The 17,357-nt window shown below is 36.8% G+C and overlaps 1 protein-coding gene across 2 annotated transcripts in view; it reads left to right on the forward strand.

Annotated features, from left to right (window-relative positions):
* The window catches only part of UGGT2 (UDP-glucose glycoprotein glucosyltransferase 2), a 178,919-nt gene that overhangs the window by 140,079 nt on the left and 21,483 nt on the right, over positions 1-17,357 (forward strand). For both annotated transcript variants that reach the window (XM_073212435.1, XM_037024986.2), the window contains exons 31-36: positions 4,001-4,083; positions 6,527-6,625; positions 7,578-7,662; positions 9,389-9,571; positions 10,910-11,070; positions 11,710-11,824. In XM_073212435.1, the coding sequence (XP_073068536.1) occupies positions 4,001-4,083; positions 6,527-6,625; positions 7,578-7,662; positions 9,389-9,571; positions 10,910-11,070; positions 11,710-11,824 (726 nt within the window). The remainder of the gene's footprint in view (positions 1-4,000; positions 4,084-6,526; positions 6,626-7,577; positions 7,663-9,388; positions 9,572-10,909; positions 11,071-11,709; positions 11,825-17,357) is intronic.

Raw genomic sequence — 17,357 nt, forward strand, 5'->3', positions numbered from 1 at the left:
AATAATCAAAATTAAGAATTCAGTGTATGACTTAAACATGCGTGGAAAGAGAATCAGTGAGTTGACAGGTAGACCAAAAAAAGTATGCCAAATGCAATAGGGACATTAAAATAGAGGAAAATACAGCACAGAGCATAAAAGACATAAAGAATAGAGGGAGAAATCTAAGATACCAGGATTGCACTTAAACCTGGCTCTGCCATTCATTAGCTGTGTGACTTTGGACACATTACTTAACCTCTTTCTGTCTCATTTTCTTCATCTATAAAATGGAATTAATAATAGGACAAGTAGAGCATGTCTACTTATATGTCTCCTATAAGGACAAGATAGCTTAGCTTTGTAAAGTGCCTTATGAGTATTGAATAAATAAAATCAGTTTAAATGGGTTCCAGAAGATGACAAAAGAATGACGTACAGCTAAAATTTAAAGAAATAATGGCTGTGAATTTTCAAGAATTGATTAACAATACCAATTTTCATAGTCAGGAAGTCCAGTGATTCCCAAGCAAGGCAATTAGAAGGAAATCCACAATTAGACTCTTGTTGATTAAACTGCAGAAAGCCAAGCAAAGAGAAGTATTGAGAGTAAACATAGAAAAAAAAAAGAAAAATTGCCTTCAAAGAGCTATAGTTAGTCTGACAAGTGACTTCTCAGCAGTAACAATGAAAGCCAAAAGATATTGAGATGATATCTAAATCACTGCATGAAAAAGAAAATGTCAACCTAGAGTAATTTACCCTTTTTGAAGATACCTTTTCAAGAGGAAACATAAAACAACATATTCAGACAAATTAAAAGACTGGATTTGCCACTAGTGCACTCATACTAAAGAAAATTCTAAAAGATGTACTTCAGGTAGAAAATAAATTATCTCAGGTGGAAGGTCTGAGTTTAAAAAGAATGAAGAGAAAGTAAAAGGTAAAAATGTGGATGACTCTGTGAACAGGAAATATATAAAACAAGTATTTTAGGATTTAAAATACATATATAGAATTTAAAAACATAAAAGCATTTAAGCCAGAAGTTAAATAGGGTTGTTTTCAGTAATAGATGAAGTTCATACATTGACAAGAGCAAGGGTAATGATTACTTTAGACTTTAGGGCAAATATGAATTTTTTTGGTATCTAAGATAATTACTAAAATAATAGAAACAAGGCATAATGTTCTAATAAAGAAGAAAAATAGACTAAGAAATCGACTAAGAAAGGAGAGCAAATAAAGCAGAACATATGGAACATAGAGGAAGCACAAAATAGTTTGAATTTAACCCAGTTACATTAAGTGTAAATGGACTAGATGTTCCAGTTAAAAGACAAAGATTGTTATACTGAAATTTTTGTTTTAATCCCAACTGGATGTTGTTTACAGAAAGCACACCAAATACATAAGGGTACAGCTTTAGGGAGAAGATGAAAATACAAGTGTGACAAACTATATACTAGGCCAATGCTAACCTAAACAAATCTTGTATAGCTATACTAACATCAGAGATAATGGACATTAAGACAAGTAACGTTACTAAAGATAAGATTGTTTTATGTAAGTATAAGGCAGAGATAGAATTACAAAGAGAAATTGAGAGTTCTCTATCATATTGGAATATTTTTAACACACATCTCTCAGGACTTGATATAACAAGCAACAAAAAAATCAGAGAGAGAGATTTTGAACAGTGTGATTATAAATCTTCACCTAATAGACATATAGAACACAACACCAAATAACACCGAATGAACAACTTTTCAAATTCACAGAAAAATTGATAAAAATTAGCTTTACATTTAGTTCAAAAGCAAGGTTCAAAAAAATTCAGAATGAAATCATATAGAATGTGTTCTCTATCTACAATACAGTATAGTATAAATTAACATCTAAAGATAACTAGGTAATACCCATATGGTTGGAATCTCTAAGATCCAATAACATAGACCATCAATGCTTGCACCTCATATATTGCCTAAATCTTAAGCTACTATATCACCAAAATGTACCTTATATCCCACAACAAACCTGTTCCTAATAGCCTCTGCTCTTTGTCCTGTGATCAGTTATGTATGTTGCTCACACTCACCTTTGATACTCTTTCTCCTATGTTGATCCCTTTCTTGGTAACAACTTACACTCTTTCCTTAAACAGGCCATTCCAAATGAAAACTTCACAAAACCCAGATGAGATGTATAAGATATTATCTCAGCCTAAACCCTTTAGGACCAGCATTCCATCTCGTTTTCTCCTACCCCTACAAACAGGAGAGGAATACCATTTCTGTTGGGCAGAACAATTCCATCTTTGAGCAATTAGGACCATTGAAAATTTGTTTTATTGTTTCATTTTTCTGAGCTGAATTTTTGTACTCCATGTATTGGTTCAAGGTTGACCTGTTTGTCCATCATATAGAGATGGTCCTTTCACCATGACCATCAAATCCTCGAGGGTAATAATTATGCCCTACTTAAACATTCTAAGCCTAATCACCTACATCCTTCAGTTTTTTTTAATAACAGTTTTGTCTCCTCACCATCCATCTCTTAGAATTATACAAAAAGACAAGCAAGAAAAGATAAGCAACATCAGCCCAGAACTGCAGTAGCCCACGAATACAAATTCCAAATAGGAATTCCAAAAGAAGAAACAGAGAAAACAGAGAAAGGAAAGTTAAATGGAAAAATGTTGATGTTAAAAGGGTACACTAATTAGGATGAGTGAGAAATGGCCCACATAAGACCCTAATAACTACCACGGAGAAAAGGCAGATGCTGCGGTGGGATGACACGAGCAGTAGCATCAGACTTTTCATTTCAAAATGGATGTTACAAGACAACAAAACAAAGCCTTTAGTGTTTTGAGGAAAATTGTTTTGATCTTAGCATTCTTCCGCTAAATTCTTTACCAGACGTGAAGGCAAAATAGTTTTCTTAAGTGCGAAGATTTAGAAGGACTTTTTCACACCCCTTCTTAATAAAGGTGTTTGCCAGTGCAGTGAAGATAAAGACCAAGAAAAGAAAGATACTTCAAGAAATGGTGAAATTAATCTGAAAATTAACATAAGGACTAGAAAGAAACAGGCAGTTAATTGTTGAGCTTCAAGAAGAATGTCTTCAATAGACAGCAAATTCAGACCATCATGTAATATGAGTAATAAACTGGAAAAGTTAGGTATATGGTAAAGGAGAAATATATCTCACCACAAGAAAAAATAAATACAATAGAATTCCAGGAAAAAAATTCTCTATTGGTGGAATATAAGAAAGCAGAATACATTTGAACTAGCAAGAGTCTACTAATAATGAGTGACACGGTGGTCATGTCATCGTAACTGTACAAAGGAAGTATAATTGTAGTAGCCTTTCAGACTCTTTATTGAATAGTATTAAATTGTTGCAATAAGCACCATTTACTGATTTTTCAAGTTGTAGAATAAACATAGCAAAATGCAAAAGATGTAACTATGTAAACATTATTGACAATGTAAGTTGGGAGGCAGAGGGAAAAGGTAGAGGTATTGGTGTGCTTATATAAACTGGGTGTGCAAGAGAAACAATGTTTTTGGAATAAAAAAAATATACGTTTAAATATTATTTTAAATTACTAACAAAGTAGAAGAACTAATGCAAAACTTCCAAAAGGGAGAAGGGAAGGGTGATGTAAGTGAGCTGCTCATCTGTCATCAGAAAGAATGAATAATGTCTCAACCCTGTGAATCCAGATATACTAGTAGATAACATCTAACGTTCATAAATCAGTAAATCCATATAACAAGCACATTATTTAGCGATATCATGGTGGATACCAAAGAACTAAAAAGAAGAGGTTGAACTGATCTTTGAAACCAGGTTGTGTCTATAATGTTGTACTAAGATCTTCCCTGGCTTCGTTTACTGCAGCTATCTTAGATTCACAGGGTCTCCTTGCCCAGTATGTTCACTTTCTGACCATGCCGCATAATACTTAAAGCTGCAAAACTCTAAAATTTTTCTTTACCATGCTACCTAGGTGCAAAAAAAGCCAGACAAAATTAAGGAAGATGTCCTTAGTGATAAAGATGAAAGAAAAACAGGAAAAGATTCCATTAAAAGGTAATTACAAATGCATGTGTTAACATATAACTTGTAGATCCATCAGGAGTCTAGTATGTGGAAACCCTGCAGATGGTAAACATTCAAGTTAAGCACAGATCCTCTCCTCTAGGAAGGATAAGACAGACACATAAACATTAATATACAAGATAGGAAACTGGAACTGTAAGACCACTGAAAATAAAGTCCTGTGCAAACCAAGGGAGCCAAATGGCTGCATCCAGTCTGGTACCATCTGAGAAGAGACCCCTTAGGGAGATGTGTGACTGAGATGGGTTCCGAAGGATGGCCTGGACTCAGAAGTTGGATATTGAGAGAGGTTAAAAAGATTGAGCATGTTCCTCAAGGAACAAAGTAGCCCAGCTCAGCTGGGACGTTAAATATAATAGGGAATCTTCAAGTTAGGTTAGGACCTGTATTAGTCAGTCAAAAAAAGAATGTATTAGCTGATATATAAAGAGTCCAGGAGTAGAGCTGGCCTTGGCCACTCGGGCGATACAGTCTAGAAACTCTCCATCTCTTAGTTCTGCTATCTGTGCTACCTTCATTTTCAGATAAACTTTTACAAGAGAAAGGTGCCACCTTCAGTGGGAAGAGACTGCCTCTTTCCAAACAGTTCCAGCCAAGTTCCCAAGGCTGACTCACTGGTCCACCTATAGCCACGTGTCCCAAACCGAGCTGATCATGTGTCTCCAGTTGAGAATGCTTGAGTCATACACCTGCCTACCTGTAGAGCGGGTGAGAAGGCCTCTCCCACCTAAACCTCCTAGAAGGAAATGGGAGGAGGAATTCTCTGCCCCACCGCCCCACCACAACAAAAAATACCAGGCTGCTGTTACTTGAAGTGTAAAAGATGTTAGGCAAAAACAAGCTGTCTGCTGTAGACCCACATTAAAGTAGAAAACTTTAAAAGTCCTTTCTAGAGATTTGAACTTAATTTGATTCATGATAGAGAATCATTGATCATGTTTATCAAGGAAAAGAAATAGAAACTTCAGGCCAAATAGATTCAACATCTGAAGTGGATTTTGTTAAAACAGCCAGAGCCTTCCCATCACTCTGATTTTGCCTGGTTTAGGCCTCATTTTCATAGTTGACTCCTGGTTTGATAAGAACCATTTTATTTTCCCAGTGTGTGCATTGAACCAGTTTCCAAAGGAGAGCAGCTCAAACTCACTCATTTTGAGGTGAATTGAAGAGTAGGTATGTTTGATAAGGGCTAATGAAACAGTCGGGGCATCTTAAAGAGTATCTGTCCATGATCTTCCTCTAAAACCAGAAGGTGGGGACAGAATGAATAAAGGTAATTGTTGAACTGTAGCCCACCGACTTAATGAACAGAGAAGATCTGGAAACAAAATAATGGTCCATTAGAAAGAGAGAAGGTAAGTTTTTGTGATGGCAATTCCTCCAGATACATAAGTATTAATGTATATTATAATGCTTTCTTTATCTTAATTTTAATCCTAATTTAGAGTCTTTATTTTTTCCTCACTGAATCAACCATGTGTTTTTCTTATTTGGGGTATTACAGTAAAAAAGGACTAGAAAAGATCTGTCATAACAATCCCTATTTGGCAAAATATATTCCATGGTGATTATAAATTATGTAGTTTTCTAAGTATGAGTCCTTCTAAATACCTGTGCCTCTAAAAATGAAATTCTCAATTAACTAAAAATTTTAAAAAGAAAGTAAAAGAAGAAGAAATTATACACTATGAAAATCCCAAATAAACGATTCAGTCACTTTTGTACATGAGGTGGGGGCGTTTCAAAAGCTGATCTGGTCCAGACAGCGACAAGGACAGCTGGGCCCAGATGGAGCTGCCGTGACGTAAAGCAGCAGGGGTAGGGTGCCCCGTGTTCCTCTGCTCCTCGCGGAGGCACCCAGAGCACAGATTCCGCCCCAGCCCGCGGGGAGTGGAGACTGCCTGGCCGAAGGGCTCTGAACTGTGCGCACTTTTCATAACATCTCATCCTGCGGGAGCCACGCTGTAGCACCCAAGGGCCTAACTTATGACCCCATATGAAAATTCTTGCTGTGCCATAGTTACACACTCGACATTCAGGCTCTTCCCTCATCACTGGCCTGTTTCAAGTTTGAACACCCTAGGTATTCCATCGCCTCAACTCATTCTTTGTTCTTGAAACAGCTTTTGTGACTCACAAAGATTCAAAGTCGTTGCCTCATTAACCTAAAGACAATATAATTGCATTCTGTGTAAAAAATCCTTTTAAATTGTAAAACTTCAAGTTATATTGTCCTATTTTAACATTGATAATTCATAATTGTTAGAATAAGAACTTGTTTACAGTGTAATAACTATTCATTTTGAAAAGCATTCCTGTTTTATGGCTTATCAAATTCAGTGTTTTATCAAGGTATATGAAGTTTGCAGATGTGTGTTAAGAAACTGTCAATCACTACTTTTTTTTTTCCAAGTTTCACAAGAATGTTGCATAAAGGAAAAGACAAAAAGGAAACAGATGTCCTAAACATTTTTTCAATTGCCTCTGGACATTTGTATGAACGCTTTTTAAGGTAGGTATATTTTTATCTAATGTTTAGGTAAGTAATACGTTTACATGATTCAGAAAGAATAAGAGTTGGGTGCAGAATGTACAGTGAAAACAATCTTCCACCCCTGTTCCCGTGATACCCTTTCCCAAAGGGAACAATGTTGTTGTTTTTATATCCTGCCAATGATACATATAGACAAGTAAACATTTTTCCCCTTTTTAACTCCCATTTTACCCAAATGATAACAAAGTAGATACTGCTTTGTACCTTGCTTTTCTTTAACCCAAATTATGAGGTAAGTATATTTGTAAAATAGAGTAAAATTTCATGAGTTTGATTTGGAATATTGTTCTTTAAGGCTAGAAAGTGGACATATTTTGTAACAATATGTTAGGGAAAGTTTATATAGTAAATTTTCTTTTTCCCATAAGGAAAATCTTGTTTTATGAAAAGGAGGAGGATGGGAAGAGAAGGCACCAACTATGGAGGGGCTTTTGTTTTAAGTGCATAGCAGGATCGCAGAGAATGCCTGCAAGCGCGGGAGTGTGTGTGGGCACTTCTGTGTCTTCTCCCAGCAGAGGGTAGAAGAGCTCAGGCGACTTCTTCAGGGAATGTATCAATACAGACAGACCTTTCAGTTCTTCAGGTTTTGCACACCTGACATGAATGACATAGTAATAGAGTGAGAATCGACTGTAGTGCAGCTACACAGACTATTTCAGACCAGCTGCTTTCTTTGTCAGCAGAACAGAAAGCAATCAATGTAGTCTACACTGTGTGTGTGCGTGTGTATATCCTTCATCCTTACCCTTACATACTTGATGAGCAACCATAACATCTGAAGGTACTTCAGTCTATTTCTCTATAATTCATAATGAAAAACTCCTAATTAATACATTTAAGTATGTAAAAGCCTTAAGAAAAGTAGGATGAGCTCCTGTTAACTTACTGGATTTAATGTTCTTTTATGCAGAATTATGATGCTTTCTGTTTTACGTAACACCAAAACACCAGTGAAATTCTGGTTTCTAAAAAATTATCTCTCACCAAGATTTAAAGTAAGTATGTACATTAATCTTTTTTTATAGAATGGTTAATGTTTGAATAGTCAGTTATTTATATCATTGTTCATATACCATTTCTCTTTTCAGAATGAGTCTTTTGAAATGTGTTTTTACTCAAATTACTATCTTTAATCAATTTTAAAACTTTGCTATTCAGTATTATCTAGCTTAAGAAGAATTTTATGCTGTTTTTATTTAAAGAAGTGTTTAACAGGACTTGAAGAAATGTTTGTTTTTAAGTAAACTCAAAATCAGAAATAGTTGTTTTCATGGTAATGAATATAATCAAATATAATTTGGCAGTGAAAAAGATGTACAGATTGTCAATGAAAAGAATTGGATTCTGTCATATTTTTACAAAGATAGGCTGAAACAGTAGCACCCAGAAAATAAGCAGTGTACCATAGGAAATAGCTCAGTAGCACTGAGAGCAGTAAGGCTGCTTGGTCTCTGTGAAGAGGTGGTGTGAGCACATGGTTAGAACTCTGAGGCATTTATATTTAAAAGTTTCCAGATGGCCAACATCTATTGCCTTTTACTCAGCTCCATACTCCTGCCACAAAGTGTACCCCTTTTCTTCCTGTTCTTCCGATTGCAAAGTATTCAATTCCATGAAAGTTCAGGTCTCATTCAACAGTAGTTCAGAGGAGTCCTCTTTTCCTACACCAAAATCAGTGGTAAGAGCAAAAATAAAAACAGCCAACCATGCTTTTATTCCTCAGTATTGCCAGTCACGTTGCCAAGTACCTTGCCTGCGTTGTTCAGTTGCTCTTTATAAAGTCCTGTTCCCAGAAAACCAAGACTCAGAAGTTACATAACTGACTTGCACAGTTGGGAGGTTTGCATGACCACAGTCACCACCAGAGAGTCAACAGTCCACAAGAAGGGCTCACGAACTCAGAAAACAATTATACATGCAGTTAGAGTTTATTACAACAAAAAGATAAAAATTAAAATCAGCAAAACAGAGAGGCACATGGGGCAGGGTCCAGGGATACCAACCCAGGGCTTCCCATTGTCCTCTCCCCTTGGAGTCATGCAAACAGAGCTTATTTCTCCCACTTTTACTATCCCCCATCTCAGTTTTTGGGCTCTTGAACCAAACTTAGCCAACAATGTATTCCATTAACTGCCCTGGTTTAAGCAAAATAAGGTACTCTAGTCCTGTAGGATACTGAATCAAATATCAAATATTCAGACAACAGCGACTGCCTTGTACTTTGGATTCTTGAGCTAAACAATACTAAATCTCAAATACGAAACTCATTTAGAGAACGTAATTTTGAATTTACAGCTCACTTCTTGTTTTTTTATACCCTCTTCATCTCCTGACCAAGCAGCATGTTGACGTATACACAAACTGACATACAGGTTCCAGGGTCCAGAGCGTCTTCTCCCATAGTCAGGTTCTCTCAGACAGTAGTAGCAAGTGTAGGGAAACACTGATGTTAGTTAATAAACTTGGCTAGTTATTATGGTGTATCTATTTTTTAATGTCATTAATTATATAATTTTCTGTACATTTGTATTTTTATATTTTGTCAGCATTTTCATATTTCTTATTATTAGTATAAGTTATTAGAAGTAATATTTAGGCATTTTACCAATTGGTTTGTAACACTTTATAGTAAACTCTACCTAATGTTAATTTGTCTCTAAAACAAAAACTTTCTCTTCCTTGGACATATTCTTTGATTTATGTGTATGTGTATGTTTCTAGGAGGTAATTCCTCACATGGCTAAGGAATATGGATTCCAATATGAACTAGTCCAATATAGGTGGCCCCATTGGCTTCATCAACAGACTGAAAAACAAAGGATTATTTGGGGTTACAAAATTCTTTTCCTTGATGTCCTTTTTCCTCTAGCAGTGGACAAAATCATTTTTGTTGATGCTGACCAGGTAATAAGATAAACTTATTGTACTTAGATTTTTCTGACACTTTTGGGACTCAATTTGTTTTACTGGTGTCTATTATAATTTGTTGCCATGCTATGTACACGTTAAAATGTGATTGTAACATATAAGCAAAGTATCTTTTAAAAACAACTGTCAGAATTCCAGGGGGAAAGAAAGGTGCTGCATGAAGTACCACTATTATTTAGGGCATGGCAGTTTTCTCTCTAAAGTAGTGATTAATTTTGGTCATTAAAAATAAAAAATCTTATATTAGTCATAATAAAAGTACTTGTATGAGTTCCCATGAGTATGCACTGATACTTATTTAAGAGGAGCCACAGCTTCTTGCTGGAAAAGCCGGCCATCAGCCCCAGCTGTCCTCTGTCTTCTGCCTACGCAGCACTCTTTGGCGTTGAGCCCATAAGCGAATCCTCAGCATCCTACAGCACAGGGGAAACCTGTCGGATTTGGGTCCCAAAACATTACAGCACTCAGCTGTCAGCATACACATATCCAAAAACTATGACTTTCCCCTTCCGTCCTTGTATGCCTTTGTAATCATTAATGGGAAAAATATTTTAAAAATACATAGAATTTCTAAGAACTGTAATATGTAAATACTTATGTTCTATAAATTTGGTATACAAGTTAGTATTTATATTTAGGACAACAAGTATATTTTTCAAATCCTCTATTAAATTTACTTTGAGTCTAAATAAACTCATTATTTTGTATTATTTTCCAAATTAAAATGAATCATTATAATTAAAAACTAAGAAAACAGAGAAATGTGGGTGATGAACTAAGCATATCTAACATCAAATTTATTTTTCCTTTCTTCCCTCAACAGATACAATAATATTTTTCCAGCAGGCTAGAGTCTTTCAAAAAATGAGACATACTAACATTATCTCATTAAATTGAGAATTTTAAGATGTTTCTTTATGACTCAAACTAATATATGCCAATATATATACAATAATGGAAATTTACCATAAAAATGATTTTGAATTATTAACCCATACCTCGAGAAACTAAGAGCTATGCACTTGTGTAATATTTAATTCCTTCCCAACTACATTTTGTTAAAATAACTTGATTAAAAAATTATGTAAAAAGCTATTCTTATTAATGAGTATGACTGCTGTCTTATAGACCAGGTGTATAAATGTTAGGGTTTTTTAAATCTGTAAGGACAAGAAAAATATAGAGACTTAGTAAACTCATATTACACGAAAGAACTGTGAGGAAATGAATTTTTCCACAATAATTTGAGACCCACATCAAAAGGGCTTATTAATACTTATAGTTTTCATCAAAGTAACAATTTTAATTATTCAGATTGTGAGACATGACCTCAAAGAACTTCGAGATTTCGATCTGGATGGCGCCCCCTATGGGTATACCCCCTTTTGTGATAGCCGCCCTGAGATGGATGGGTATCGCTTCTGGAAAACGGGATACTGGGCAACACATCTTTTAAAAAGGAAATACCATATCAGGTAAGAAAATCCATATGCTTACCTTTTAGTAAGTAAATAACCTACTGAATCACAATATTCACTTTTCTTAGAAGTTACACAATAATGGCAACCAATTATATGGTGCTTATTACACGCCAGTCACTCTTAAAAGATCACTCTTACAAGACTTTACATATATTAACTCATAAAATCTCTGTGATAACCTTTTGAGATACTGTCGTTCTCTCCATATGTGAAACCAGGGATATAGCACTTATGTAACGTGCCCAGGCTTATGCTGTTAGTACAGAGCTGAGCCAGGAGTTAAACCCAAGGAATATGGCTCAAGTGGTGTGCTCCTAACCTACCACGGAGGACTTACAGTTGGCTTGTCAAATGATAAAATGCAGATGCTGTCTCCAAAGCTTTTACTGTTCTGTAGGAAGTTTCATGAGATCTTGGCGATACCTGAGGTGACCCTAAGAGGACATGGGTCAGTATTAAAACAGCCTTCAAACTCCTTGGGAACAGTATCAGACATTGGGAGCAAATTTATGAAAGGATTCATTATGATTAGACCCAAGGACAGCTAAAGTTAATACTGGTTCTTGAGACAGTCAGCTGGGGAAAGTAGAAACACCTGAGCAGCACAAACTACCACGAGTATTCACCTTGCAGTGCCTTGTATGTAGTGGATCTCAAGAAGTTCAGGAGAATCGCAGCAGGTGACAAGCTCCGGCGCCAGTACCAAACTCTCAGTCAAGATCCCAACAGTCTTTCAAACCTGGATCAGGTAAGTAACTGTTCATAGAATAAATTTCAGTACATAGATATAAATGGATTTCAGTACAGAGATCCAACTCTCTGACTGTAAACTTCAAAATCTTGTATTTCCAGCTTCTTTCTCTCCTTTATACAGTTCTCTATTGGATATATCAACTTACATAGAATGTTTTCACTGCAAGCTCAACATTTTCAAAACTAGTGATATTTCATCTTCACTTGTCTGTCCTTAAACCTCTTCTTCCCACTATATGCCCTGTCTCGCTTGCATACCGTCTCTTTGTCTTACTCCCATCATTTAACCATGTTTCTCTCTCTGGTTTTTAAGACAAACTCCCTTTCTCCTGTGCCCCACCTCGCTACTAGCTTACATTTTGTTTTTCCCAACAGACAAATACTTTTTTCATCACATCTCACTAATTTCTCGATTTGCCTAACCCAGCAGTGGGACCCAGAGCCTCCCAGAGCTAAGGGGTAACAAACACAACTCCCCCAGAGGGCTTCTGGAAGGGATGAGATGAGCAAGTGCACTTCTACTGGGCCCCCTTGGGTCCTTGTACTTCTTCCGATGGTGGCACAGCACCATATAATGGTTGGTGATTTAGAATACAATGCCACATCTCAAGGATGGCACCTCACCCCTGCAGAGTGTAATATCCAAGGTGGCACCTCTGCTGTGCTCCCAGTACATCATTCCATTGCCTCTACCATCCTCTAGGTGTGCAGTACGTGAAAGGGCCGTGGGATCTCTCAGCCACGTGTCCTCTGCCATGCTTCATTGCTGTACAGTGGGTCTCTTGGTCTAATGCAGTATTATACAGAATCCCGTGCCAGTGGGTAGCTCCATAAGCTGTGGATAACAGTGCTGGTGAAGTCTCTGAGAGCAGGAAAGGCTAACCATACACAGAATCTATGTACACTTCAGTTTAGGAGATTCTGTGCCCCCTCCAGAGTAGAAAGGGTTCAGTGTAGTCAGCTCACCACCAAACAGTTGATGTATCTTTGCAGAATATAACTGCTGCATCAGAAGCTCTGTGTTTGTCTCTGCTTCTGGCAGCAGGAAGAGCTGGACCAGCCTTAGCTGAGTGGGAGGCCATGCTGTAGGGCCCCTTCATAGTCTCCGCCTCTCCCATCAAGACGGCTCCTTCCATGTACCTGTTGTATCATTGGAGTAGCCAGGGACCAAGGCTAGCTGACATCAGCAGGCCACATCGTTCCGTCTGCTTGCTCATCAGTGCTGCTGCTGCATGGAATGTTTCTCGTGGATATTTAACATGCAATATGCCAAGATCTTGACAATTTCTGCCACCTGCATAGGTTCATCCATAAGCCTCTACCCCAGAATTTCTTGTCCTTAATCTCCCACTTCTAGTCCCCTGACCGGTCAGCTGAACCATTCACCATTGCACATGGATTTGATATTTTAGCCTTTGGCTACTTCTCTTTGCATACAAAGTGAATGACAAGGTGCATCATCTGAAGCAGCTTAAAAGTTCCGAGTGATAAATTCATAGCACTGAGTACCTCTACAGAAAAGAAAAGATGTCTCAAATAAATAACCTTAGCTTCTATTTATAAACTAGAACAAAAAGAGCAAATTAAAATTAAAGTAGAAAGGGTGAGAATAATTAAAACCTGAGTGGAAATCAGTTAAATGAAAAAAAGAAAAATTGTATGTTTTCAGGTTTTTTTTGTAAAGCCAAAGTTGGCTCTTTGAGAAAATTAACAAAACTTACAAACATGTAGCCAGACTTGATCACAAAAAAGATGAGACACAAATTACTAATACAGAAATGAGAAACCTGACAGCACCGTATCTACAGATATTCAAATACTGGAGAAGGACAATCATGAACAGCTTTATGGTTGTAAATGCAACAACTTTGATAAAACAGACGAACTACTTAAAAGACACACACTACCAAAATGCACTCCAAATGAAGTAATAGCCTAAAGAGTCTCATGTCAACTGAGGAGACTGAATTAGCGTGAATCTCCGAGCCTAGCTAGCTTCCTTAGTGAATTCTATGAAACACTGGAGAAAGAATGCCAGTTCTACACCACCTGCCAGAAAATGGAAGAGGAGGGAATATACTTACCTCTTAGGAAGCCAGCATTCCCTGACGCTAAGACCAGACCAAACACACTACAAAAAAGGAAAATGACCAGTATTCCTCATCAACAGATGTCAAACTCTTTAATAAAATTTTGGGAAACCAAATTGGGCAATAAATTTTTTAAAAAGACCCTGTATCACGACTAAATGGACTTTATCCTAAGAATGCAAGGTTCATTCAATATTAAAATGTTAATCAATGTAATTCACCATATTAACAGACTACAATAGAAAAACCTCATGACCAGCTAAACAGATGTAAAAGCATTTGCTATACTCCAATATCCATTCCTAAAAACTCTTGGCTAAGAAAGACAAGAAGGGCACTTTGTCAGCCTGCTAAAGGACTTCTGTGAAAAGCCTGTAGTAAACATCAGACTGAATTGGGAAACACTGAACACTGTCCCCCTGAGATCAGGAGCAAAAGCAAGGATATCCGCTCACAGTCCCACTCAGCCGTGTAATAAAGGTACTGGACAGCACAGCGAGGCAAGGACAAGGAAAGGTATCGATGGGCAAGGAAAAGGTATCTTTTTCTCTATTTTTGGCAGACAATATGATCATCTAGAAAACCCTATATAATCAAAAAGCTATAAAGAACCAGTAAGTGTGTTTAGCAAGGCTGTAAGACACACAATCAATATATGAAAATCGATTCTATTTCTGTGTACTAGCAATGAACAATTTGAAATTAAAAGGATGATACTATTTCTAACAGCATTTTTAAAATTAATGACTTAATCATCAGTCAGATTTAAGACCTGCAGACTGAAAACTACAAAACACTGCTGAGATTAAAGACCATGTGAATAAGGAGGAAGGCACACTTTGTTCATGGGTCAGAATGATTAAGACTATTAAGATGTGATTTCTCCCCAAACTGACCTCTAGATTTAATTCAGTTCCAATAAAAATACAGGCTTTTTTCCCTATAGACTTTCTTGTAGAAACTGACAAAGTTGATTCTAAAGTTCATTTAGAAATGCAACAGACCTAAAATAGCCAAAGCACTTTAAAAAAGAATAAAGTTTGAGGACTTATTACCTGATTTCAAGACTTAATACAAAGCTTTTGTAAGCAAAACAGTGTGATTTGGTGTAAAGATAGATCAGTCCATGAATCAGAATAAAGAATCCAGAAAGAGACCCACATATGGACAGCTGACTTTTGCCAAAGGTGCAAAGGCAGTGCAGTGGGGCAGGGACAGCCTTGTCAACAAATGGTGCTGGCGCTATTAGACACGCATATGCAAAACAAAGCAACTGCAATCCATAACACACACCAAATATGAAAACCAACTTAAAACATTATAGATCTAAAGATAAAATGTAGAACTAGAAAACTTTTGGAAGACGGAAAATATCTGTGGCCTTGGATTTTGCAGATTATTTTAGATGTGACAATAAAAATGTGATTCATAAAAGAAAAAAATATGGTTAAGTATATAAAGAACTCTCAAAACTCACTAATAAGAAAGAAATCAGATTTTCAACAAAGATGATGGTCAAATGGTAATAGGCTCATGAAGAGATGCTAAACATCATTAGTCATTAGAGATATAAAAATTAAAACCACAATGAATAATTCTACACATCTATTAGAATGGTTAACATTAAAAAGACCAACCATACCAAGTGTTGACAAGGATGTGCAGCGACTGGAATTCTCACACTCCCATTGCCATTTTGAAAATCAGTTGATTTCTTATAAATTTAGCTGTATGCCTACCAAATGACCACTCATTCCGTTTCAGAGCATTTGCCCCAGAGAAATGAAAGCATATGTCTACACAAAGACTTATGCAAGAATAGTCATAGTAGCTTTATTTGTAAAAGCCAAACCATAGAAACAACCTTATATTAATTATCTATTGCTGTATAACAACTTACCCCAAAATACAGAAACTTAATGTAACACACAGTTTCTTTGGGCCAGAAATCTGGGCCCCACTTGGCCAGCGTTCTGCTTCATGGTTTCACGAGGCTGTGATCTCTGTGTCGACCCTGGGACTGCCATCTAATCTAAAGACTTGGCTGGGCAAGGCCACTCATGTGGCTATGGGCGGGGTTCACAGCTTCAAGAGCTTTTCCCCAGAAGGCATTGTTGCCTTGCTGGCTGCTGCCTCTCAATGATCATTAGTTTTTTGCCGTGTGGTATCTCCATCAGGAGGAGCATGCAAGAAGTGTCAGAATGCCAGAAGAACAGAAGTCATGGTCTTTTGTGATGCAGTCACAGAACTAGCATCCCATTACTTTGCCATAGTCTCTTTTTTAGAAGGAAGTCACTAGGTCCAGCCACTCTGCAGGAGATAGAATTGCACAAAAGAACGATCCTTCCAGGCAAGGATCACTGGAAGCCATTTCAGCAGCTGCCTTCCACAAACCCAAATATCTGTCAAGAGGAGATTGAATAAAAAGATTGTAGTGTATCCATAAAATACAATACTAAATAAAGAGGAATTAATTTTTCATGCATATAACCACATGGATGAATCTAAAAATAATTTGTTTTATCTAAAGAAGCCTGGCCAGAAGTATAGATAGTGTATGATTCTGTTTATGTAAAATTCTAGAAAATGCAAACTAATCATAGTGACAAAAAGCAGTTCATGCTTGCCCGGAAACTAGGTTGGACAGATGTAGGAAAAACAGAAGGGAAGGTTTGTAAAAGGACGTGAAGATACTTAAGGTTGATGGATGTGTTCAGTGATTTTGATTGTGGTCATGATGTCACACTGTACCCTTTAAATATGTATAGTAAGTGGACTGGCATAGGTTAGATGTATAGATCAATAGAGCAGATTTAAAAGACTCATTCATCTGTGATCACTTCAGTTGTGACACACATGCCAGGATAATTTTGTGAAAGAATAGCTTTTTTGAACAAAGGTACTAGAACAACAGGATATCCACATATGAAGAATAAAGTTGGACCCATGCTACACACAATATACAAAAATTAACCCAAAACGCATTAAAGACCTGAGTGTAAGTGCTAAAAGTATGAAACTCTTAGAAAATATTGATGTAAACTTTTGTGACTTTGGATTAAGCAATGGTTTCTTAGATATGAAACCAAAAGAATAAACAACAAAAGAAAAAAACATAAATAGGACTGCATGAAAACTTAAGACTTATGCATTATAGGATACAAGAAAGTGAAAAGATAACCCACAGAATGGTAGAAAATACTCAAAAATCATATATCTCATAAGCAACTAGGATGTAGAACATACACAAAGGACTCTTATAAACAATAACAAGACAAAAACCAATTTAAAATGTGGTCAAAGGATTTAAATAGATATTTTTCAAAGGGTGTTGATATCTGAGTACCTGCTGGAGCGAGCTGAGAACCAAGAGGCCGTCCCAGAGCGAGAGCAGGAAACTGGACGTACGGGCACGGCGGGGCCCCGACCATGGGAGAG

The sequence above is a fragment of the Manis javanica genome, chromosome 9 (genome assembly GCF_040802235.1).
Source record: "Manis javanica isolate MJ-LG chromosome 9, MJ_LKY, whole genome shotgun sequence".
NCBI lineage: Eukaryota > Metazoa > Chordata > Mammalia > Pholidota > Manidae > Manis > Manis javanica.